The following is a 25381-nucleotide window of genomic DNA, read 5'->3' as shown; positions in this document are numbered from 1 at the left end:
CTGAGGATGACCACTTTGTGGTCGAAACGCGTTGTGCTATTAAAATAAAAGTTTGGTGTGACGGGCTAATCGTGTTTTTGTTCATCGTTTCCATACCAAGAAGATCCAAGAAGAAGAAAAAAAAACTAACTTGAAGAAAAAAATCACAATCATTTACAATCACTCTGTATTTAATTGTGTGTAATTAAAATTACCATAAACATTGCTAGTGGTGCCAACATTAAAAAATAATAACATGAATTCATGGTTAAAAAACCAATTTATTGCGTAAAATTTTCACGAAATTGCATAAATTTGGGTTCGCTGTTGAATGCGTTGAGAGGCGTTGCAATTTGCGTGGAAGTTGTCATCGGCCGTCAACACGGCTTGCCCTTCTGCATGTTCACTCAAAATATTTCGACTTGTTCCGACAAACAGGCTTCTTTAGAAAATGTTATGAATAAGAGTAAATTGTAGCCACAATGGCGTCTTTCAAAGTCCTCTTGAATATAGCGTTAATTTCGAATAGACTGCAGGGGAAATATCAAAAAGTGTATTTTCGCGCACGACGACGCTGCCATACTCAGCCTACACTCACTCCAGGAGCAAAGGGTGACGTATGCAAATTTATGCTTCAACAGGTTTTGATTGTACATTGTGATGGTGGAATTGTGGACGGCTAGGGAATGCACTTACACATATCGAATTTATTAGTTTCAAGCACCAAAAGCCAATAAATCGAAAAAAATGCACAAGAACTAATAACTTTTGAATAAAAAAATAGGGTAAGTCCGGGAGAAGTGCACCAACTTAGAACCCACCTAGAGCCCATTACAACATTGTTTTACAATTTTTTTCACAATTCTCGTTAAAAAATGAATCAAACCAAAAGAAAACATTTTTATTACTCCAGTTTTGCATTAATTTCAGAGAATCAGAAAATAAATAAGAATAACTTTTTTTTAAAAAAACGAAACAAACCAAAATAACTCCTACAAATAAGTACAAAAAAAAATTATGTGAGTGAAAATTATATTTTGCACAAGATTTTGATTTTTTTTCTATAGCAGATGTTAAACTATTTCTTTATCAACTCTTTTGACTAGATAAAATAGCACTTTAACCGCAAGCATAGATAAAGTAACACTTTAACAGCAAGGGTAGATAAAATGTTTTAACTTATTTTATACATTTAAATTTACAAATTTTATCATCCACGAGGTGGATCCGATTTACACTCAAACGAGTTAAATACAACATTTTATTCTTCGAATTAGACTCAACAAGGATTAAACTTGCTTTAAATCTGTTAAAAATAATGAGACGTTTCGTACTGAGAAATGCCAAAAATTGTATTTTTTTAAATTCTATTTTTTCTCTTAAATTTTAAGTCCTGCTATAGAAAAAATGTTGTATTATACACAACGATAAAGATTGTTTATCTACTCGTAAAATAAATCCACTCGTGAACTTAACGTTTTCACTCGTAGATAAACAATCTCTTTATCGTCTTGTATAATAAATAACTAGATATTAATTTGATTTTCAAACATTTGCAAGTGTCAGGTCATAAAAAAAATTAAACAAATCCCAAAATCTTCAGTACTTTTCAAACTTAAAAGCTGTTTATTAACCACTCTGTTGAGAAACCTAAAATCTTAATAAAAAATGCACAGTTTTGTTTAAAATCATTGCTAATTGTATAATTAATAAAAATCAAACTTTTTTACCTCAAAATTTTTATTATGTTTCTACAATTTTAATATTTTTAGAGTTTCGAATTTCTAAATTAGCTATTTTCAGTTTACTTTCAAAACTTGATAAGATCTTGATATAGGGTAAATCCGGGAGAGATAGACTTTTACACATCAGAATTTATTAATTTTTTTATGTATTTACGTTACTTTTATAAGTCATGTTGTAAGAACAAACATTCATGACTTGAATTTAAATAAGGATTGTACAGTATGTCCCGGGATTGAGTTTACAAGAAAAAAAAATCTTTGACTTTACGCCAAAACTGCAAAGAAAAAACATTTCCTTGCTTTACCTGAAACGAGCAAATCTGTAATTAAAACTTCATTATTCTGATTCAGTGAAGAGAAAAGTTAATTTTTTTCATGATTTTGGACTTTTTATCACAATGACGGTTTTATTTTTTTGACAACTATATGTCACTTTTAATTATTTTATTAATTGAATAATGATAGTTCTTGTGAAAAATTTATCTTAAAACTGTTTCTTTGAGTTGCCATTTATTAAAATCATGTTTTTCACAAACATTTTTGTTATTTAACTTGCGTAAACTCATTTTGTCAAAGTGACAAGTCCAAAATCAACAGAAAAATGAACTTTTCTTTCTACTGAGTTAGAATAATAAAGTTTTAATTACAGATTTGCTCGTTTCAGGTAAAGAAAAAAATGTTTTTCTTTTGCAGTTTTGGCGTAAAATCAAAGAAATTTTTTTTTCCTCTCTATAAACTCAATCTAGGGACATACTGTATAATTTTACAGCAGGTTTTTCAAAATGTGGTTCATCTCTCCCGGACTTACCCTATTTATTTTTTTCTAAAACACCCCCGATAGACTTGCTTATCGAAGTGTCCTATGACTTTGAAATTAAGTTGGCAACATGAACTATCAAACTCAAACGTCAGTAGTCATCAATTGTTATTCATTTCGACGGAGCGGCCATCACTTGACATAATTCAGGGTTGCCAACTCAATTTTAAAGTCACAGATCACTTGATCAGACATTTAATTGAATGTACGGTATTACACATACTGAAAGGAATCAAAATGTGCAGTTTTTTGTGTGTAAACCACCTGAGCGTAAAGTTATTTCATCATCCCCCCATCTAACAAAACCCTATAAGTTCTCTTGCAGTTGCCATTAAATGTTCCCATTACATTTCAGTGCACGTTGCTTGGAAATCACCATTTTTATCCATGACAACATTTCGACAATACTTGCCTCATTCTCGTCCCATTCTCTGGACAAGAGACGCCGGCCGTCCGATGCGATTCGACGCCGACGACGACTTCTGTAATGGCTCATATGACAATAGCCGTTAACAAAGAACCCGCTCGACCATTTTCATAAGCCATTGTAGTGAGGTCGCGGACACTGACTACACCCCAAACGCTTTATCAATATATTACGTTATCTGCGTCGATGCCCTCCACATGCTCAAAGAAAACCAAACTTAATTACTCCACTCGTTCTCATTAAATTTATAATTAAAACACGAGCGGCAGAAAAACTCCGGTACGAGCCGCGTAGCGGCGAGTTGATCGAGAAATGAATGGCCTTCTGAAACGAGTCTATTTTGCGCTACTCAAATTGCCACCACTTCCACTTCCCACCAAAAATTTCTTTTCTTTCGCGTAGATATCAAACGTATCTTTTTAATTAAAAGTCAAATTTTTCCGGAAGTAGGCAATTTGAGTAGATATTTTTTTGCGTTTTCATGTGGTCCAAGTGCCAATTGTCTACGTATTACGGTTCTCAAAATTAACTAGATGAAGTGTTCGAAACAAAGAAACTTTACGATTCTTTTTATCAGTTGTATGTTTGAGTACATAAAATTTGGTAAATGATTAGCTAAGGGTGTCAGCATTAATATACAGGCTGCGCCAGAACTCGCGCCCCAGAGAAAATTTTCAAGTAAGGTAAGATACCAGGAATATGAAATAAATGTTTAAAAAATTCTATCTGTCAAAAAATTTTGACGTTTGACATTTTTTTATTTCTATTTAAGGATACTGATGATCTTGTATATGTTTTTTTTTTATAATTATTTAGTAAAGGGACAAAAATTTTGCCAATAAAAGCCACAAATAACATTGAATAGAGTTACAATTTAGGATACAGCTTCCTTGTTTCCTCTTTTAATAGCCTATAGCAAAAAACTTGGAAAATTATTTTTCCAACAGAAATAAATAGAGTCAAAATGCAAACTTTAAACCCTCATAACTTCGAAATTTTTATAGATAAATTTTTTTAACATTTTTTCCATGTTCCTGGTATCTTATTTTATATGGCATTTTTCTCTGGGGCGCGAGTTCTGGCGCACCCTGTATAAAAAAATTAAAGTCGTATCTTTTACAATTTGTTTGATGTCTGTAGTTAAACTTGACCAAAAACAGCACTTTTTCGCAGAGCGCCACCTTAAAAAAATATTCGCCTCAGTTGGTAGTTCGAAAATTCATCCCGAACTGATATTTACAGTTTTACAGAGTACAGTTTTAAACAGAGTAAGTAATATTAAAGTCAACTCCACAAATCGATAAATTTTTATTTAGTCAAGTTGGGACATGTTTCGGCACCATTGCGCCATCATTAGCCTTTGAAAATTTATACACTTTAAAATAAAAAAAATTACAAGATTAAAAAATTACAATGTTAACTGTTAAAAGAATTTTCCTGATTATAACTAATGGAAAAATACAGGGTATTCCGTTTTTATTGTTACAAACTAAAACAGGTGATAGAATATTCAATTTTAAGACAAAAGTTTCCTATGAACATGTATGAAAAAATGTTACGTAAGCGAGCTACACCCCCTGAAAGGGATGCGTTTTTAATGAGGTTTTCCCACTATTGTACAATAGATAAAATTACAAGAGCTGATGACTTTTAAACACCTGAACGAATTTAAAGATCAGTTGTCGAAATTTTTAATCACGGGTCTCTTAAACGGTGAAACAAATTTAATTTTTAATTTTTTTCCTCTTTATGATCTGTAAGACAAACTGTAAACTGATTTACTCAAAAACGGTAAGTTTTATCGAAAAAACGCAAGAGACCTCTTTTTTGTGAAAAACTATGAAATTTAGAATTTTGTGGCTGAAAGTGGCAAAAACCAACCGCCAAAATAGTTAGGGTACTTTTTACTCTAAGCCCCCCAGTTTAGGACGCCCCTGAGTAAAAATTTCGACATTTTATCTTTGAATTCATTTGGGTGTATAATGGTTATCAGTTGTACCAAATTTTGTAATTTTATCCACGAAGGTTTTTGAAATATTGGAAAAAATCCATTAAAAGATGCACCACTTTCAGGAGATGTGGCTCCCTTATACAGGGTGCGCCACAACTCGTGCCCCAGAGAAAAATACCATATAAGGTAAGATACCCGGAACATGGAAAAAATGTTAAAAAAATTTTATCTATAAAAATTTCGAAGTTATGAGGGTTTAAAGTTTGCACTTTGATTCTATTTATTTGTGTTGGAAAAGTAATTTTCCAAGTTTTTTTTTTGCTATGGGCTATTAAAAGAGGAAACAAGGAAGCTGTATCCTAAATTGTAACTCCGTTCAATGTTATTTGTGGCTTTTATTGGCAAAATTTTTGTCCCTTTACTAAATAATTGTAAAAAAACATATACAAGATCATCAGTATCATTAAATAGATATAAAAAAAATGTCAAATGTTAAAAAATAAATGTCAAAATTTTTTGACAGGTAGTATTTTTAAACATTTTTTTCATGTTCCTGGTATCTTACCTTACTTGAAAAATTTTCTCTGGGGCGCAAGTTCTGGCGCAGCCTGTATGTTTATAGGAAACTTTTATCTTAAAATTGAATATTCTATCATCTGGTTAAATTTGTAAGAATAAAAATGGAACACCCTGTATACAGAAGGAATAGAATTTAAACATTATTCCTCTGTAAAAAAGTAAAAGTACGAGGTCAGTGAAGCGGAATTTAATTAAAAAAAAAAAATAGTCAACTTAAATTGTCAGTGTTGCCAATTATCAAGAATATTTTTAGAATTTGGATTCTTTCTGCAATGATGATTTAATTGCGCAAAATGAGTTTTCTTGTTAGACATTAGGTCATCCTGTCTGATTTCGCTTTTCATTGAAACCGCAAAAAGAACAAAATGACAATAATTTTTAGTTGCATTGTGTATTTTTTCTATAGAAGCAGCGAGTGGCCTCATCAGACAACAATCGAAACAGCGCTAATAAAATTCCATTCTTCATTAAATTATGATTTATACATAAAAGTGTCAATCATTTCCAACAAAGCAACAAAGAAAATCTTAACAATTGCTCTTCCCATTGTGCGTCGACATAAAGCAACAAGCACTTGCTAAACATTTTTTAATCAAGCACTTTCTTCATTTATAGGACTTACCCAAACTATTGAAAACCACGTCGAGAAGTGTAATCCGTAATTATCCATCAGGGATTCACACAAAAAATCAAAATCACAAACACAAACACCAGCACGTGAGCTGTCACTGGAAGCATGGTATGAGCTTTAGTCGCGCTTTCAACACATCCCCTTCCACGCACAAGTCGCGTCTTACTGACTGATTTCCTGCAAACAATGTTTAAATGTGGCGGTGGCGCATGCGTTTCATTCAATTTTTCATACAATACACGCGAAACAATAACAAAATTGATTAAAATTTTACCATTGTTGGGTAATTGGGATGCGGGGGAAGCAATTCAAGGGATGAAAATGAGCTATTTATATGTTTCTTGAAACAAAAAAATCCCCATGACGATGCGGTTTCAGCACAATTGAATAATTGTCGAGTGGAATTGCAATTTGGCCATCGACTCTTAATGAAACAATAAGCGGTTGTGTTATTCCCCCAAATCGAAGGTGCTTGCAACAATAATAATAGTGCGAAAACCGCGAGATGATAAGTTTGCTTCTTTATTCGATGACGAAAACGCAATTGTTCGACTGCACTGACTGCTATTGTCAAGGCACGTCTTTTCTATATGAATCTAGACACCCGTGGATTCACACAATAGCTATTCACTATTTAATCGCACCGGCCTATATTGTGATGTAGTCGATATAAAACATTCTCCAACATCGATATCGGACAACGAATCGCTCCCAGACAATGCACTTTCATAATAAGAAACTTTTAATCCGCGACAAGAAAGCGTCTACCAGCAATAGGGAATTTTAAATTTCGTAGAGTTGCTCCACAATAAACAAAAAGTTATTATTTCAGTCACATAATTAATTCGAGCCCCCTTACTACCGACGTTTGGAGCATGAACGAACGAAGCGAGAGTGCTGAATACGCACTCGTCTAAGTACTAAAAAAGTATGGAACCAAGCGGTTTTATTTTTAATCATTTGCCTCAAGAAAATAATAATTAATATAAATTAAAGTAATACAAAAAATGTGATTGTATTTTCAGAACGAAATTTTGTTTTGTTTTTGTGTTACGCGATTTTTTTGTCAAAATTGCAATTTATGTGAAAAAATTAAATATAAAGCAGATAGTTGTAATCCTTAGAGTATAGCTTTTATGAGAAAAATGATTTTATAGTGGGTTGCCATTTAAAAAAATATTTTTTTTGTAGAACTCAAAAAAAAGGAAATTTCGAAAAATTTTATTCTTGTTAAATCATCATTTTTATAGTACTTTATCACTCATCAATTAGTTTTTTCAAAAAATAATTAGTTTAAGTAAAAAACGTTTAGTTCCATACTTTTTATTCACCTAGTATAGTTCTTTTATACCAGCTGAATAAGAAGTATGAAACCAAGCATTTTTTGCATAAACTAATTATTTATGAAAATAATTGTTATCTAACCAGTAGGTTTTTTTTAAATAAATTGTTAAAATTGCGTTCTGAGCTCATCACGAAGATTTTCCGAACTTAACCGAAGTGGTCGTTTCATGCATTTGGTCTTGGACAGGTCTGTTTTTTGTGCACGAACTTAGGGGTAGTTTCAAACGGATTAAAAATGGAAGAAAGTGAGTTCTTATTAGATTTTTTGGTCCATCCGGAACCACTCCTAAGTATCTATAGAAAAAAAATGTGGTCTCCTACGTTCAAATGTATGAAACGACTACATCGCTTAAGTTCGAAAAATTTTCGTAATGAGCTCGAAAGGCAACTGTTTTATTTTATTTAAAAACATTTTCACAAAAAAAAAAACATTTTATTTCACTAAAGAATATTTATAGCTCATAGTCTTTAATTAAAAAAATTGTCATAATAAATTGCCATTTAAACAAAAACATTTTTTTACTAAACATAAAAATAAAAAATACAAAAACTACAACGAATTTCAAAAAAATTTGTTCTTCAAAAACGATCACACTTGGTTACTATGGTGGCGAATTTTTTTTAATTACTAAGAGGTGTGAATTCGTGTTTTGCAAGCTTTAACAAAAAAATGTTGTTTGCGGACTCATCTGCTATTCCTGACTCGGTTTCACCTCATCCGGAAACAGCAACGATTCATCCGGAAAAACTGTGTTTTGGGTAGTTAACAAAAATAACTATTTTTATTTTGCGTCTGAAAGAAAGCTTATTTCGATACGAAAACTGATGCTAATGAGCCATTTCAATACCAGTTCTGAAATAGACTAGTACAATTTGCTTTCCAGAGGTTGATAATCGTGATTTTCAGCGGCGTTTTGACCAATTTCTCTTATTTCAGGTGGTGTGCGATATTTGCAGTATTCATTGTTAATTCAACAAAATTTTGCAAAATATTCGAGACTTGGCACTTCAAAAATCAAATTTTTCAAGCTTTGTGATTTTTATTACCAACCACCACCTTATTAGAGAAAAAGTTTCCAAATGTTGAAAAATAGGATTTTATGTTAAAAAAGTACGTAAAATGCGCAAACTAGAAAAAATAGCATAAAAAAAACTTGATTCATAAGTCATTTATGGGAACTTGTTCTTTATAAAACTCGCATTTCGCTGCTCTCTTCATTATAAACCTGAACTCGTTCCACAAAACTTGCCTTACGAAACGCGTTCTTTAATATACTATTAATTTTAGACAATTACAAAGTGTACCATGTCATTGATATTAATAACGTAAAAAAACCCTTAAAAAGTAAGCTTACTTTCAATTCAGTGTCATGACGTTCCTGTCGTTTTAACGTTTTGAAAATTTTGTTGTCAAATTTGACGTTAGAGCTTCTTTTACAGTGTCAAAAATTTGAAGTCAATTTTTTTGTCTGGTTTTTAGCTTTTTATCGGATGACGTCCTCCAATTAAAAAACAAGCGTCTTATAAACAATAAAGAATTTTAAATTTCGTTTGAGTTGCTCTAAAATAAACAAAAAGTTATTTTTCACGAAATGAACCTTTGGATCACGAACGACTGTCCTGTTGTTTTGGCGTTTTCAAAATTTTGAAAAGTCAAATTTGACGTTAAAGCCTGTTTTACAGTGAATTTTCAAAAAGTGTCAATAAAGTTGCATTTTTTATCGGATGACACCCCCCCAATTTTAAAAGAAAGCAATATATAAGACGAAGTTTCAATTTCGTTACTCCAAAAAAAAATCGTGTTCCACAAATCATCTGCCCTCTTGAACGACGTTTAGAACACGACCGAGCGAAGGGAGTGTTACAAATTCACGAAAAAAAGGCACTTGCATAATTCTTCTAGCAAACTGTTTACTCGTACTGCTCTTATGGTTTGTTTTTTATATAAACAATATTTAAGTGTACCTTGCCGAACAATAAAATGGGACAAAGTTCATAAGCCAGTTTCACAATAAATTTACAGAAAGTGTTAAAAATTTGATGTTACATTTTTGCCGATTTTTAACTTTTATTCCTCTCAATTTTAAAGGTGAAAACAATGTTTTCGAGTACAAAGAGGTTTTATTTCGGTGTGACATTTGTTGTCAACAGGAAAGCTTTTCTATCCACAATGACATTTTGAAAAAAATCAATGAGATGTTTCAATGAATCAGTCGTCAGCATTGTGAGTGACGCTTTGTAATTTATTTATTATGACCTGCACGTACTATTGAAAATTATTTTAATAATAGAAAATTATTGTTTGTTTCATTTGACTCACTATTATACAAAAATCTATTATGGCTTTTATCATTTTAAATACAATAGCTTCAATTATTCATTATGTCTCAACGTCACTATGCTTGTTTGAAATGAAAAGATTACGTAATGAACGAACGTAGCGAAATACGCCACTCGTCTTGTTTTCCAAACTATGCTATATAACATGTTTTCATTTACACCTCCTTTGTACTCAAACTCTTGTGTGCAAGCTCCAAATTTGCTAATAACTTCATCTTTACCTTTGAAGTGTAGCTTCTTAGTTTGCTCTATTGCATTGTTAGTTCGAACAATTGTATGCCGTAGTTTGTAGTGTTCCCTTGTAAAACAACTGACTCATTGTTAATATTGGACGTAACACGTCTTCAGTTTAAATAAAAATCTTGAAACAAAGCCGTATTTAGGATGGAACGAAATAAACAACAACCCATTTGAACTGATTACATATTTATATTGAATTAGGAAAAATTCAGTAGAGTGAAAACACAATTACGTCAAAATATTAAGGAAAAGCTAAAGAAAAAAAAACTAATAAACATTTAAAATTTCTACATAACACAAAGCTAATTAAGACTTATTCTTCAACAAGTCTTTGTTTCTTTCCATCATTTCTTCCTTCTTATCTTTCTTTACTTTAGTCAGAAACTTATCCATTTCTTCAATGTTACTTTCTGACGGAATGTTAGTCTTGTCCACTTTCCCGCCATCTCCATCTCCTCCACCACCATTATCTTGTCCTCCACCTTCTTCCTTTTCTGCCCACTTTCCACCAAACGCTTCCCTATCCACAAATTTCTCATTCGATGTATAATCATCTCTGTCCTCTCCTTCCGACAATGGTCCTTCATGCCTTATTTGCTCTCCTTCGTTATCCATATACTTGTTAACTTTATCCTTTTCAGCATTCGCCGCCTTCTTCATCACCTCATCCGAATCCCTATCTCGGCTTCCGCTCATCGACCTACTTCTATCCCTTGACCTACTCCTATAATCCCTTCTATCTCTATACTCTCTGTAGCCGCCTCTTTGGTATCTACCTCTCGGTCTTCTTCCGCCTCTGTTGTTATAGTTATTATACGGCCTGCCACGCCCTCTGTACTCCCTATCGTTATACCTGCCATCCCGGTTATAGTAACCGCCACCGCCGCCGCCTCCTCCTCTACCTCGGATGTTGTTGCGAGGATTCTGGAAGCGCGGCTTGTAGTAAGTGCCTCGGTCGTTGTAGCGGCCTCGGAAACCGCCTCGTCGGTATCGCCGACGATCGCCCGAATAGCTGCGAGAGCGGGAACGACTTCTAGAATAGTAAGAACCGGAACGTGATCTGGAACGGCTGTAATACGAGCGGGAACGGCTTCGGTAACTGCGAGATCTAGAACGTGAGGCGCTCGAAGAGCGAGTACGGCGAGAGCGGGATCTACTATGACGTTTCGGGGAACGACTGTCGGAACGAGGACGACCTGGGGGCTCAGGAGGGCGGCGACCTACACCAACATCAAATCTCATTATTTAGAAGTTCATAGAAACCAAAAAGGATATCGATGGAAAGAATGCGCAGAGACGAAAACTCGTCGCGGACGAATCCATTCGTAAATATAGGGGAGTTCTGAAATCAGCTGAGAGCAGTGGCGTGTATTCACACTTATTTATTTGAACAAAACAAATAATCCATACAGGGTTATTCATAAATATGAAGCAATATTTGAACCTCAAAAATGACCCATAAAATGATGTTAATTTAAATAATAACTCGTGTCCTATCTCTACTGATAAGAATTTTACAGCCTTCGGAATGTGGGTATGGAAATTTGATTTTCTTGTAGTAACTTTGAAACTATTTGACCAAATATTATAAAATTTGAAACATTTCCCTGTGACAACATACCCTTTAAACTGGTAATCACGAAAACCAGATACATCCACTCAATTTCCGGTTCCAGCAGTTGCAGGTCACATTTTCTGTGTTTTTCCATTTTTTTTGCTCTCTTAACACCAATTTTTTATTGCCCAAATCGATAGAGTAATCAATTTCCATTAAAAAACGCATAACCTTTAACACCCCTAAAATGGACCGTTTCAAAGATATTTTAATTTAAACTGAGGACTGCACAACGCTGAAACCAAAAAGTAGGGATTTTGAATGGATGATATCCACGGTAACAAATGATCATGGTCTCACTAATCGCAGTCAGGCATCTGTCAACTTTGACATTGGACGATTATTAGACAATTAATCGAAAATATTTAATAAAAGAGTTTACCTCAGATTCCAAACATAACTTAGAATAAATCCAAATGGATCTCGTAGCATTTAATTCATAAAAAATTCACAAAAATTTATCGTCAAAGTTAACAGATGCCTGGCAGGGATTTATGTGACCATGGTCATTGGTTGCCGTGGATACCACTTATTCAAAATCCCTATTTTTTTATTTCAGCGTTGTGCAGTCCTCAGTTTAAATTAAAATATCTTTGAAACGGTCCATTTTAGGGGTAGTAAAGGTTATGCGTTTTTTAATCGAAATTGATTACTCTATCGATTTGGGTAATAAAAAATTGGTGTTAAGAGAGCAAAAAAATGGAAAAACACAGAAAATGTGAACTGCAACTGCTGTAACCGGAAATTGAGTGGATGTATCCGGTTTTCGTGATTACCAGTTCAAAGGGTATGTTGTCACAAAAAAATGTTCCAAATTTTATAATATTTGGTCAAATAGTTCCAAAGTTATTACAAAAAAATCAAATTTCCATACCCACATTCCGAGGGCTGTAAAATTCTTATCAGTAGAGATAGGACACGAGTTATTATTTAAATTAACATCATTTTATAGGTCATTTTTGAGGTTCAAATATTGCTTCATATTTATGAATAACCCTGTATACTGTAATGAAAATATTTTATTACTTTATTAATAAATAACATTTTTAAGGCATTTGTTCTTTTATAAATTGCAATACTCAATTCTACTTGAGAAAGTTATTAGACATTGTTCAACAATGTCCAAATTATTATCAAAATAAAGTCCATTTACAAACCACAAGTCTTTAATCACTATTTGCAGTGTACAAGTTGAGCTGCAGACGTACCTGTATTTTTTTATTACATAATACGTTATATTGTAGTATAATGAAAAAAATAAATTTTAAATTTTAAAATAGTGATCAAAATGTAGGTATACCTACCATTGCATAAACATTAACTATAAGAATAGTAAATATATTTTATTAGTTTTATAGTAAAAAATTCCATTTTGACTTACGAATATAAAGTGATAATTTGAAATTACTAAGGCCCATCAGTTATATAAAAAATTAATCGAATGTAATTCTGATTTAAACCCATAACAACAATTTTTGTAAAATTTTGAGGGTTCATCTTCTTACATCTTATTAACTAGGTATGAAAACAAAACGTCACTAGAAAATGTTTAATATACCTACTTATTAACAGGGGCATCTTATAAATGTTAACTTTGAAAAATTCATTAAAATTAATTATGATACAAAAATTGTTTTTTAATATGTTTACATTTTTAATAAACGAATCTATTCGTTACTGTTTGTTCGTATTTTATTTATACAGAAATTAAAATCACCGTATATTTGAAATAATCGTGGAGCATCGTATGAATTTTTTATATTTAATATCCCAGTCAATAAATATACGAAAAAAATGCAACTCTACAATTCCCTTTTTATCACAGAATGTTTCTGTGTTACGCCACTGCTCAAGTTTCCCCACTACACCGAGTACGCATTGGCTCCGCCTATCGATATCCTTCTTGGTTTCTATGAACTCTACCATGCAAAACAAAAACTTATAAAAAATAAATTACGCAAAGCTCAGTCCTTCACGATGACGAAAAATAACCATGCCGCATGCCTAGACAACTAAATTTACTAAAATTTCTCAAAATCAAGAAAAATAAGCTCGACCATCTGAAAAAAGACTGAGCTCTACCTGTTGGTCCTTTCGGAGGAGCACCTGGTGGTAACGGTGGCATATCATCTCGTCCCTTTTTCAATTCTGGCGGTGTCATCAATCTGAAATTACCAAACTTGTCCAAAACCACCTGTCCTGGATTCACCAATGGGTTAACTGCCGGTATTGGTGGCAACAATTTCGGTTTGTTTTTCGGTGAATCGGGTCGTTTTGGTGGCGGTGGTTCTTTCATCGCCATGGCTTTGCGTACACTCATATTCTTCTCAGGTGGTGGTACAGGAAGTTGTTGACTTTTTCGTGGCGACTCTTCAAAATTACCATTTTTACCAGATGCCATACCACGTTTATCCATCATTTGTTGTTGTTCCTCTTTCCATTCTTCACGATCTGATGGTTTCTTTTTGAAACGAGAACTGCTTGTAGATGGGGGTGGTTGAGAACCGATCTGCATTTTCCATTTGTTCGCCGAACCAGCGGTGGCGGCGGCTTCAGCCACCGCCTGACGAGCTTTCTGCTCACGAGTGGGCGAAGGCGAATCGAGAAGGGCACGTTTGGGGCTTTCACCGAGTTCACTTCTGCAACTCGAAAAACAATAACCAAAAGAATTTAAGAGAAAATTTACACACCTCTTGGATTCTTTTTCCATTGCATAGTAAGCGTTCAATTTTGATTCTAATTCTTCCAAATCGGGTAAACTATCGATAAAACTATAAACACAATTAGACATGAAACAAGTAAAAGTTTGAATAAATTACCGTTTAGTATAGCCCGCCTTTTGCAAAAAGTACTCATCGTCGTCCGATGGTATACTATGCTTCTTCGACTTTTTCCCCTTACTCAACTCCTTTTTAATCGCATCTCTCAATTTTTTATGATCCTCGAATTCACTCAAATCGAAACCTTTCCGTTTCAATTTCTTTTCCTTCTTCTTTTTCTTACTATCCTTCTTGCTCTTTCTGTCCTTCTTACGTTTCTTTTTCTTCTCATCGCTTCGTTTCTCCTTCTTCCACTTTGTACTCTCCTCTAAAAATTTCCTTACCTTTTCCTCATAATCGGAATCACCTTTAGTCTCTTGTAAGAACATTCTTAATCTCTGTTCGTAACTCAAATCTGTTGGTTTTTGAGTTTCGCTCGGCTGTTCAAGATTGAAATCAAACATGGCACTGGTAGCCGCCGGCTTATTAAACGTGTAAGTATTTGGAGTATCGTGCGATTGATCCATCATCGCCATTCGTTTACTTAATGGACTTAACGAACTCTGTTTTTCGCGACGATGTGATCGAGAACGATGTTTCTTGCGTTTTTTAAAATCACTATCGCCGGAACTTGAGCTCGAATCGCTGGAACTCGACGATGAACTGCTCGAACTGTCGTTGCTTCCCGATGAACTTGAGCTGGAACTAGAACTCGAATGTCTTCGGTTCTTTCGTTTCTTGCTCTTCTTTTTCTTTTTCTTGTCTTTCTTCTCCTCATCTTCGTTTTTCAGCAATTGTTTAAGTGCATCATTTACATCGGTTGTTTTAGATGATGTTGACAAGTTTGGTAGTAACAATTCTGTGGGTTCGATTAGATTCTTTGTTGCGGATGTTTTATTCTTTAAAAATTTTAGAGAATTTTGCGCTTCTTCATGATTAGGTATCAAACTGAGACAACTCTGGTACGATTTTCTCGCCTCTTCGATTTTATCTTCTTCTTCGTAACTTCGACCGAGTGCTACAAGCGTTTCGCCCATATACTTACGAGCGTTGCCGTGATTTGGATTTAGTTTGAGGGCCGTTTCAAAATCGGCGATGGCTTTTTGAAAATTGCCACTATTTGCATATAAAGCGCCACGTGCTACCAGACCTTCAACGTTTTTAGGATCGATATTTAATGCTTTGTTTAGGCATTGAAAAGCTTCGACATGTTTGCCAGCTTTGAAATGGTCAATACCATCAGCTACGTTACGATATGCCCATTTACTCGCTTGAACTTGACGTAATTCATTGGCGTATTCATTTTCAGCAAATCGTCCCCTGAAAACATCAATCAATTAATTTGTAGTGTCGTTTTTTTTTTCTTCACAAAACTCACTTTAGTCCTTTCATAAGCGTGCAATGTTCTTTAATTCCCAAAAGTCCGGCCAAATACGAAATGTTATTCGGATTGTTGAAACCAATGCTCTTTTCTAGGACAGCGTCATAGCTTTCGTTCTTGTGATCCAAAGCCTTCCTGAAAACGAAAGAAAAAAATATTTTGATAAGGCCTATAAAAAGTTGATGTGAGAGAAACATGATCCTTGTAATACCTGTTTGAAATATTTTGTTTGTGAGTCAGGAAAAAACAACAGTTTTTAATCCAATAATAAAATCGATCTTATTATGCGTCCATTTTTATTTTAAACAAAAATTCGGAGTGTAGCGTCCTTCTCTTGCGGAAATCCAGACTCACAAACACGCTACCCTTAAAATGTATTATTTGCAATCCCTTAAATTAGTTTATACATACCGGAATTCGTCTGAAACTCAGACAGTCCCATCCTATGTGTTGTTGTCTAATTTAACATTTTTTACAAATAAATTTCTCGCTTTCAATATAAAAATTCTCCTTTTATTTTATCGGATACACGCACAAAATTAAACCTCCTCAACCTTTTAATTTTTAATACATAGTGCATTTTTCTGGTTTTTCATCGATACTGTGGAAAACATGTCTATGAGCAATGCGTACAATCAAAACAGCAATAAAATTATCGGAAAATCAAGTACAATGAAAAAATCGATTTTAAAATGTAAACTGACAAAAATTGTCTCACCTGATTCAGCGTTTTTTAATTACATGGGATTTGTGCAAAGACGCTGCCTATTAAAACCCACAGTGCAATTAGGGTCGTGTATGCACACAAATGCTTTTATCAATTTTACTTTTAATTTTTGAATGGTGAGAATTTCTCGGTTTTACTTAAACATAAAACCTTCTAAAAAGAAAAATAACTGTATTAGCTTCGAGTGAAGACTTCTCATTATTAGCGATTCCATCCACAGAAAAACAAAACCAAAGCCATCCGAAAATGATTACATTTTGTTACATTATTGTTTTTTTTTGTTTTTAAGAAATAAAAAGTGCGTGTGAAAAACATGAAATTTGCCGTACCCAAAAAGACACAACTACTGAAAAAAATGTTATTTGTTCCCCCATACTCGACGTGACTTACTTGTAAGCCAATGGAAAATCGTCAGCACTGATTAATCCCAACGGTGGACGACGTTCGGGATCGTTTGCTTTTCTAGGTGTGCCCTTCATGCAACACACCATCTTATCCGAGTCGGGAATTTTTTCGATTACTTCGCAGCAAACTGAATCATTCATCATGTAGCTGCGAGTTATGCCCTTCTTATCAACTGCCGGTATTATATTCGCCACCGGACAGAATGCCTGAAAAAAAAAACAAAATCATGAAAAAAGCAAGTCAAAATTTAGGTGAAAAAAGCAACTTAGGCACAACCACAAATTTTGAAACAAACTCCAACTTACCTTAACATTGATGTCAGCGGCGTAGATTATATTAGGCCCTGGCCCTGCCGTGCATAGCACCTTGAGCATCATCCCAGATTGAGTTTTACTCACAATAGTCCCAATAATGAGGTCGCCCACTTTCACGCTCTGTTAGGAATGGGCAAATTAGATAAGATAAAAACAGTTGAATCATCAAACCTTAAAGAAATATTTGAGCCTTTGTTGTTTGTCAACATTGAGAAAGGTCTCAAATGGAGGCATGATCGCATACGTGTCTTCACTAACGGGCCCCTCTTCCGGTTTATACTCAAAATCGGCCGCTTCAGTCGCAAACAACATATTCGCTTTCTTGACGACAAACTGCTGGAGTTTGAGGCGTTTGCCTCGATCCTGGAAAGACAGATGCTTCTGTCTCTCGCTGTACACTTGGAAATTAACATCCTTGACGTTCCTCCGATGCAAATCATTCTCGCCGTACTCGGCTTCCCACAATTTTTGCATCTGCTGTCCATTGAAATTCAACGACTGGCTCAGGAGGTTCGCGTTCAACGACTCCATGACGGAGTGTTGCTTTCAAGCCTGCGAAAACATCAATTTCGGTCAGAATTTGCACAAGACATGGACAAAAACGCTATCAAACAACCCTTTTGCCAAGATGGCGTCTAAGAGAAATTACAATTTAAAGTCCTTGACGCAAAATACACAATTTGATCGTGAAAAATACAACAATATGCTAGAAGAGATTGATTATTTTACTTCAATAAATAAATAAATGATGCTTACCCTAGAATAAATCAAAATATTTGGTAAATTAAAGACCACACCGTTTCACACCAATGGATAAACTTCCAAAATGGCCGATTGTCTATTTCCCTTGCCGGGTTGCTGCTCCCACCACAGCAACAACGACCAATAGAAATGTGCAACGCACAGTATTGGCTAACTCAAAGAAGAGGCAAATTTAAAATTTAAAAAAACACAATATTTGTTGCCCATTTTTTTCAAAAAACAGATTGAATGCACAAGTTTTAACAAAAAGTTGTTTGTAGCAATTAGCATAAAAGGAATCGGAAGTTAAATGTGACTTTCTCTCTAATTACAAAGAATTACCCACTTTCGATACGTAAATAGAAATAAATACAAGCGATAATAATTGCAAAACAAACAAAAAAAATTAAATTAGATATCAGTCCACCCATCTCAAAACAACATATCTCTAATGTTCTTAAAAACAACAAAAAAATATTATATTTTTTAAATAAAATGTTGATGTTTTTTTAATAGGTATGTTGTAAGCAAATTTAATTATTACATAAAATTACATAAAATAGTTTTTTTTTCTAGTCTCCAGTACTTCTTGCTTTTTTAAATTCTCTACAAGCAAATAATTTTCTTCCACTTCGTATCATATTATTTTAATTACAATTTCCGGTTCCTTCGTAATTTGTTAACAGTTTCTTTTACCGTAACTTAATTACGAAAAATACTTGAAAACTTTGACCTCGTATGAAATCCGTCCACGTCGTCCTACAAAAATGTAATCGCGTGAAAGTCGCAGCTTTCCCCCTCGTTATGTGATTAGCAAAATTAGTAATTAAAAAAAATCAAAATAATAATAAATGAAACGTCTCCGGAGCGTGCGCTTGCCACTCCGGAACTCCGATGGCAACACTTGCAGGCAATTCGCAGGCGCAGTCATTGGTGGGTCGGTGTTCTAGTGCGTCATCCAACAAATACCCGGAATAATCCGGGCAATGGCATCCCGCAACAAAAAGACATGAACAGCTCAAAACACAATCGCTAAAATTCGAACCAAGCATCAAAATAATACATAAACCACTGTGAAATAAATAATTAGTGTGAAAGTGTGCTACAAAATGATTTACTAGAAACGAAAAACACAAATTTAGACAAGGTGAGTGTTGTTTTTTGTTTGGCTAGACTGTGGTGCAATTTTCGAAATTGATTTTTTCTTGGTTCCAGGCAAAATGAGTAGATTCGAACCTGGCCCTTTAGTACCGCCCAAACCCAACGGGACGAGATTTCCAAGTCTTATGTACCCAACCGATCCCAAAGTGGAGCTTTGTGCTCGTATTGATACTTATTATGATCTCACCACAGCCGCTGTTTTCTTAGTCTACATAGTTTTTGGAATCCTTTACACGTTTTTAGGTATGCTTTTATAAAAGAGAGTGTATTATTAGACTTTTAAAACATCACGTAACAAGCGCAACCATGTGTGAACAGCTCCTTTTATGATAATCAACGTGTGGTCAAGGCCGGATCCTCATCCCGGCCGTGCATTGATCGCAAAACATTAATATTACGCTAATGATCTTACAATTTAAACTCTACTAGATGCGCCTAGAGTGAGAGCTATTGGCCTCTACATGTGTAGAAAAGAGACAGGTATAGCGAATCAGCTGATGTAGGGCAGAAAACAGCTACTGTATTGCATTTTGAACTAATCAAGTAGGCTTTGGAAAAAGGTCAATAATTGTCAAATTTTAGATTTTAAGTTATTTTTTCGAGAAAATTGGGACATTCCATTTGAAAAAACCGAGTTATAGCCGTTTTTTGATCATTTTTTTTTAAATCTTACTAGTCTTGAAACTTGATAGTTGAAATCTTGAAACACTTTAGAAGATTCTTTAAACCTTTTATTATCAAATGCAAAAAAAGATTACTCATTTATTCCGAATGGTTCAAGAGCTGTGGATTTTGTTGTTTAACCAAAGTTTTCTATTTTAATTCAACATTTCTAATACATAGCCCAAAAATGCTACGAAAACGGACATTTTTGAAATTTCAAAATTAAATACTGCCTCCCTCCGAAAATAAGTGTCCTGTTTGTTCATTTTTTTAAACTTAACTTTATTTTGAGAAGACTATGCAAATAATTTTGTTTATTATTATAAAATTATTAGAACGGCTGTTTATTTAAATTTGGTGTCATAGTTGGCGGTGGTGAATGTGTTGTGAACGGACCATAATTTTTAATATGCTCGGCGAGGTGTTGAATGTCATATTAATAACTTTCAATACAATGATTTGTTCACAATCGAACTTTCATGGATACCTTTGACGCAAAATTTAAAAAAACACCCGTTATAAAGCGGCACATTCAGAGGTTGACATTATTTCAATGCCAACTTGATCCTTCAATCATTTATGGACATAGTGTATAAATAGTTATTTATTTCCAAGTATATGCAATGTTGTTTCTATAGGAATATTAGCCTTTAAGTGCAATATACAGGATGTTTTGTAAATAGACCAAAAAAAAGATAAGTAAGATAAGATACCAGGAACATTAAAAAAATGTTAATAAATGCTATGTGCCTTTACTAAATAATTGTAAAAAAAAACATATACAAAAAAAACATATACATCAGTATCATTAAATAGACATAAAAAAATGTCAAATGTCAAAAAATAAATGTCAAATTTTTTTACAGATAGAATTTTTTAAACATTTTTTATTCACAATCACTAATGTAATATGCCGATTACTAACCTTTTTAAGGTTGGTAATGTCATTACCATGTCATTATTTCTCATGAAGAGTAATAAATGTTACTCCTCTTGGGTGGTAATATGCAGGACTGCCAACGTTAAAATTACGAAAATACGGGGAATTTTTTCTTTCAAATTGTCAAGTTACGCATAATATTTTGCTAAATTAGTATTCAATTGCTTTTGTAGCAGTTTCTCTTACTTCTGGGGGAGTACCTACACTGCTCCAGTTCGACAATTTTAAATCAGATTCACACATTATTTCAATATTTACTTTGACATTTCTGAAATGTCAAAAATCAAATGCCATTTGGATGGCCTACCACGTTTGGACCTTAACTTTGTTACAATTTTATTTTACTCAAATTTTTTATTGAAAATAATGTGATTGTGAATAAAATAGCATACAAACCTCGGTGGTAATGGCATTACCCCTTGTGCTTTATTCGAGGCTGGCGCCTCTCGATCGTATACATAAGCACTCGGGGTAATGCCATATTTACCACCTCGCTTGTAATGTACTATTTCATGTTCCTGATATTTTACCTTACTTGAAAATGTTCTCTGGGGCGCGAGTTCTGGCACACCTGTAGATTTTTTAAAACATTATTTTAATGTTTCTGGTATCTTAATTAATTACAAAACACTCTGTAGAGTGTTAATACAAAAATGTTTTTTACATAATCGTATTCTGATTATTATTATTTGTTTTCGGACGTTTATTCCTGAACAACACAAATGTGGACGGAAAGAATAATTTTTTAATTATTTTTTAATTTTTATTTTTTTAAATAATCGAGCATAAGTTGTCTAAAAACGTTTAAAATAAAAGAGAAATTTGAAAAAATTGCTCTGAACAGCTTAGACTTGAGTGCTTCTTTGCCATACATCACGTGACTATAATATCTCTGTCTTTGTCAAGCAACGCTAGTTTCTATATTTACTTTCTTTCTCTAATGGTTGGGGTGAATCGCTAATACAGGGTGATTCTTAAATAGACCGACAAAATTTTATCACATCTTCCTAAGAATAAATGGGGACAAACTTTACCCTTTTTATGTTTATACCTTTTAGGGGCAAAACCCCCTTGATCCGTGCCACTTACGGCGTTTATGAATTGTTGCAATAATCAAGTACGTTAATACCATGGTTACCACTACCTGTGCTAACACATCAGTGGCGTACGCTTTACTTGGAACATAACTTTAATAAATTTTATTTGAAGAACGTTTAAACAAAGAATTTTTTAAATATTTTTTCCAGCATGTTCTCATTTGATACTACCAAGGATAGAATTTTGTCAGTCTATTTAAGAATCATTCTGTATACTCTAATACTCGTAGTTTATTTTATAGGATCATTGAATAACTCATTTCAGGTTATCAGTGCTTCAAGACGGTCATGTTTCTCACCGGATTTATCTTCGCTTCGGCGATTGTTTACTTGATATGTCTGCAAGGCGAGCTCATGCCGTCGTACGGAAACGCAGGTGTGCAAAAAATAAACGATTCGAATACTAAACCGGAAGTTCCGTTACCTTCCATTTTTGTTTATTTCAGGTGTTGCTCTGCTGGCCGGAGTACTCTTCGGCCTGATAACAATGTTGGTCCAATACGTGGGGCTCTTCGTGAGCGGCCTCCACACCGGCTTCCTCTTGGGGGTGGCCGCCCTCTTGACTGCCGATTATCTCATAAACACGTCACCGAAAGGGTCAATCTGGTTGTGTGTGGGAGTTTTACTCGGCATGGCGCTGATATTCGCAGTTTTGACTTTGTATTTTCGAAAAAGTAAAAATTTTCACGTTAAAATTTTTTTTCGAAAAAATCACTTCCAGGTCTCACCATCGTCTGTACGAGTATTTATGGCGGTGCTATTTTCTCGACTGCGATTGATTATTTCGTGGAGAGATTATCGATGATTTCTTGGGCATGGCAGAGGGTTTCTTTGAAACCGGTGGAACCACCTCCTTGTTGGTTCTCTTGGATTGTTTTAGCCGCTTGGCCGTCCTTTTTTCTCACAGGATTGATCGTTCAGTGCACCGTTACAGGGAAAGGTATACATCATGAAGGTAAGCCCCGAAATTTTCTTACAGTTTTTTACATCATTGAGTTTAGTTGCCATTCGTAAAAAACAAAGAGACCCAATGTTGCGCGGCCAAACCAGAGCTGAAATGAGGCAAAACAAGTACAGATATTTGTACCAAGTTCGCACAGCTCACGGAGATGTGATAAGTAGAGTGAGTTGAAATTTCACCGTTAATTAACTCGACTGATTAATCAAAATTGTAGAACTTCGTTCAAGCCATGCAGAGTAAGGAAGGGTCCCAAAGTGGGGGCATTGGGGAATGCAGCACCCTACAGTCGGACGCCACACATTTGACCATTTTACCAGACTCGCAATTGGCTGCCTATGCTGAAAGTGAAGACGACAGCAGCCAAACAGAGGTTGTAACACATCATCAGTGATTTAGTGTCGCATTTTCGTCAAAAAATCAAAATTTTTAAACTTACTTTATTTTTTCGAGACAATAATGGATCAAATTTTAATTGTCTTGTCGAACAAAGTAGATAAAATATTATTGACGGAATATGTTCTCTCCTTTGTATTATTTTAATAAATAAATACACCTCCCAAAACTGTTTTTTTTTAACTTTGAAAATGTTTGGTTCTTTCGCAAACTCAAGTTGGCAGCACTGCTCCCCGCTACCGTACCGATGTTGACGTTGAGAAATTTTAATTGTCGCGTCAAACAAAACAGACGGTTTATATTCTCTTCCTTGTATTATTTTAATAAATAAATAACCCTCAAAAATTGATTTTTTAAGAATTGTAAAAATATTTGTTTTTATGCTATCGCCTGTTGGCAGCGCTGGTCTCCGAGCACATGGTAGCTTCCCATTGGCTCCCGAGTGTGTTGACGTTGACACATGTCAAACGTCAATAAAAATTGAACACGTTTTCCTCAACTTGCATTTAAAAACAATGTTTTATCGTGAAAAATGAAGTGATTAAGCCGGACAACAGTCAACATGAATAAAACCAACAAATTCCTGGTGGAAGCCGCCGCTATTTTCGTGGCATATTTCTACTTCGGAATCTTACAAGAGAAAATAGCAAAAGGCAAATACACGTACGAGACAACGGACGATAAGGGCGAGAAGATTTACCTTACGGAAAAGTACACTTATTTCCTAACTTTAGTGTTCATTTTGTGTGCAATTAGTTACGTGGCTGCTAGCATATTTTTGAAAATCTGGCGGCCCGAGGAAGACAAGACACCGCGACTTTATTACATAAGTATTGCGATAACGTTCCTGCTGGCCATGGTATGTTCAAACATGGCACTGCAATGGGTGCCATACCCGACCCAAGTGGTGGGAAAGTCGGCCAAACCCATCCCAGTCATGATCCTGGGGGTACTACTAGGAAAAAAATCATATCCTTTAAAAAAATACATTTTCGTCTTGTTGATTGTTGTTGGAGTGGTGCTATTTATGTTCAAAGACAAGGGAAAGCCGTCACACCAAGATGTGGAGTTCGGTTTGGGAGAATTGTTGTTAATTCTGTCACTCATGATGGATGGAATGACTGGAGGAGTTCAAGTACTCAACAAGTTTACTCAAAAAAGAAAAAAATAATTAATTGTGTTTAACAGGAGAGGATAAGAGCAGAGGCACAACCAACCGGCCAACAAATGATGAAAGCGTCAAATGGATGGTCGGTTTTATTTCTAGGCTGTGCTCTTATAATAACAGGAGAAGGTTTACAGTTTCTGGAATTTGCGAAAAGACATCCCAGTGTTGCTGTAAATCTATTAATATTAGGATTAACTCAAGCAGTTGGACAAATGTTTCTCTATAATATGGTAAAGGGTCGGTTTTAGTTGATTTTTATCTAAAAAATGTGTCAAGGTTTCAGATTTTGGGCCTTTGGTGGTTTCCCTCGTGACAACAACTAGAAAATTCTTTACATTTTTAGGCTCAGTCATCATTTTTGGGAACGTCCTAAGTGGGAGACAATGGTTGGGAACTATTCTAGTTTTTACTGGACTCTTCCTTGATACCGTCTTTTCCAAGAAAGCCAGCAAAAAAACTCCCAGCAATTAGACTATTTTTTTAAAGTTTTACAAATATTTTGTGACTTTTAAAGGGTGTCCCAATAGGAACTTGAGGATTTAAATTTCACATTATTTATTTGAATAAATCATCAACTATGGCTCCGATCACTTCATATAATTTCGTCATGTGAGTTGGAGACGCAACTCTTTGATGTTTTCCAAAAGAGCGCTTTTCTCACCTCTTAGACTCCCATTCACAGAGTCGTAATCGTGACCACCAATCAGTTTCACCTCGATGGCATTTGCCGAAATTAATTTGAATATGTTTGATAAAGTTATCAAAAATTTAAAAAAAAAGAGTCGCTGTGTGCAATAGGAATCGCGTGGACATTTATCCGATATCTTGTTCCACGTATAATTTTAAGGTTTTTACTTTATGTTAATAAATCGTTCAATTTCTAAATACTACGCACGTTATTTGGAATTTAAATCCACAAGTTCCCGTTGGGACACCCTATATTTATGACAAAAAGCCTTATCGATTGATTGTAGTTTGATTGAATGAAGTGAGAGGGATTTGG

The 25381-nt window shown here is 34.5% G+C and overlaps 4 protein-coding genes across 12 annotated transcripts in view; 2 read left to right on the top strand and 2 right to left on the bottom strand.

The window, feature by feature from the left end:
- Positions 1-6281, bottom strand: part of LOC123012425 (NPC intracellular cholesterol transporter 2 homolog a) — a 328174-nt gene extending 321893 nt beyond the window's left edge. For all 6 annotated transcript variants that reach the window (XM_044410326.1, XM_044410328.1, XM_044410331.1 and 3 more), the window contains exon 1: positions 6121-6281. In XM_044410326.1, coding sequence (XP_044266261.1) covers positions 6121-6168 — 48 coding nt within the window. In that variant the 5' untranslated portion in view covers positions 6169-6281. The remainder of the gene's footprint in view (positions 1-6120) is intronic.
- A 3941-nt stretch (positions 6282-10222) lies between these two features.
- On the bottom strand, positions 10223-18120 carry LOC123012819 (tetratricopeptide repeat protein 14). 4 transcript variants are annotated; one of them, XM_044410971.1, is made up of 9 exons: positions 18011-18120; positions 17426-17806; positions 17246-17374; positions 16926-17146; positions 15806-15943; positions 14488-15747; positions 14359-14439; positions 13775-14307; positions 10223-11273 (listed from the first exon to the last, which is right to left on the bottom strand). In XM_044410971.1, the coding sequence occupies exons 2-9, from the start codon at positions 17783-17785 to the stop codon at positions 10360-10362; spliced, it is 3636 nt and encodes a 1211-aa protein (XP_044266906.1). In that variant the 5' UTR covers positions 17786-17806; positions 18011-18120; the 3' UTR covers positions 10223-10359. The 4 variants fall into 4 exon arrangements, with proteins under 4 accessions (XP_044266906.1, XP_044266910.1, XP_044266909.1 ...); XM_044410975.1 differs by lacking the exons at positions 16926-17146; positions 17246-17374; positions 17426-17806; positions 18011-18120 and adding exons at positions 16220-16409; positions 16527-16728 and having other exon boundaries at positions 15806-16174; XM_044410974.1 differs by lacking the exons at positions 16926-17146; positions 17246-17374; positions 17426-17806; positions 18011-18120 and adding exons at positions 16220-16409; positions 16527-16728 and having other exon boundaries at positions 15806-16169.
- A 755-nt stretch (positions 18121-18875) lies between these two features.
- Positions 18876-23337, top strand: LOC123012741 (transmembrane protein 198). The gene is made up of 7 exons (XM_044410848.1): positions 18876-19142; positions 19211-19399; positions 22122-22232; positions 22303-22530; positions 22578-22811; positions 22858-22979; positions 23032-23337. Exons 2-7 carry the CDS (start codon positions 19216-19218, stop codon positions 23206-23208), a joined length of 1056 nt encoding a protein of 351 aa, XP_044266783.1. The 5' UTR covers positions 18876-19142; positions 19211-19215; the 3' UTR covers positions 23209-23337.
- A 327-nt stretch (positions 23338-23664) lies between these two features.
- Positions 23665-25344, top strand: LOC123012760 (solute carrier family 35 member B1 homolog). Its single transcript, XM_044410873.1, has 3 exons — positions 23665-24345; positions 24399-24608; positions 24655-25344. The coding sequence occupies exons 1-3, from the start codon at positions 23773-23775 to the stop codon at positions 24847-24849; spliced, it is 978 nt and encodes a 325-aa protein (XP_044266808.1). The 5' UTR covers positions 23665-23772; the 3' UTR covers positions 24850-25344.
- Positions 25345-25381: the final 37 nt, after the last annotated feature.

This window comes from Tribolium madens, unplaced genomic scaffold, assembly GCF_015345945.1.
Source record: "Tribolium madens isolate multiple individuals breed KSU strain unplaced genomic scaffold, Tmad_KSU_1.1 Scaffold_96;HRSCAF=242;Tcas5.2_LG5, whole genome shotgun sequence".
Lineage (NCBI taxonomy): Eukaryota > Metazoa > Arthropoda > Insecta > Coleoptera > Tenebrionidae > Tribolium > Tribolium madens.
This window is presented reverse-complemented; position numbering and strand designations above follow the sequence as displayed.

Excerpts from the sequence above, each read along its gene's own strand:
- LOC123012819 (XM_044410971.1), bottom strand. The coding sequence starts at position 17,785 with ATGGAGTCGTTGAACGCGAACCTCCTGAGCCAGTCGTTGAATTTCAAT. Across the intron at positions 17,147-17,245 it reads CCGCTGACATCAATGTTAAG|GCATTCTGTCCGGTGGCGAA; the intron begins GTAAGTTGGAGT and ends TTTTTTTTTCAG. Across the intron at positions 15,944-16,925 it reads GATTTTCCATTGGCTTACAA|GAAGGCTTTGGATCACAAGA; the intron begins GTAAGTCACGTC and ends TTTCGTTTTCAG.
- LOC123012741 (XM_044410848.1), top strand. The coding sequence starts at position 19,216 with ATGAGTAGATTCGAACCTGGCCCTTTAGTACCGCCCAAACCCAACGGG. Across the intron at positions 19,400-22,121 it reads AATCCTTTACACGTTTTTAG|GTTATCAGTGCTTCAAGACG; the intron begins GTATGCTTTTAT and ends AACTCATTTCAG. Across the intron at positions 22,980-23,031 it reads ACGGAGATGTGATAAGTAGA|AACTTCGTTCAAGCCATGCA; the intron begins GTGAGTTGAAAT and ends TCAAAATTGTAG.
- LOC123012760 (XM_044410873.1), top strand. The coding sequence starts at position 23,773 with ATGAATAAAACCAACAAATTCCTGGTGGAAGCCGCCGCTATTTTCGTG. Across the intron at positions 24,346-24,398 it reads GAATGACTGGAGGAGTTCAA|GAGAGGATAAGAGCAGAGGC; the intron begins GTACTCAACAAG and ends TGTGTTTAACAG. Across the intron at positions 24,609-24,654 it reads AAATGTTTCTCTATAATATG|GTTTCAGATTTTGGGCCTTT; the intron begins GTAAAGGGTCGG and ends AAATGTGTCAAG.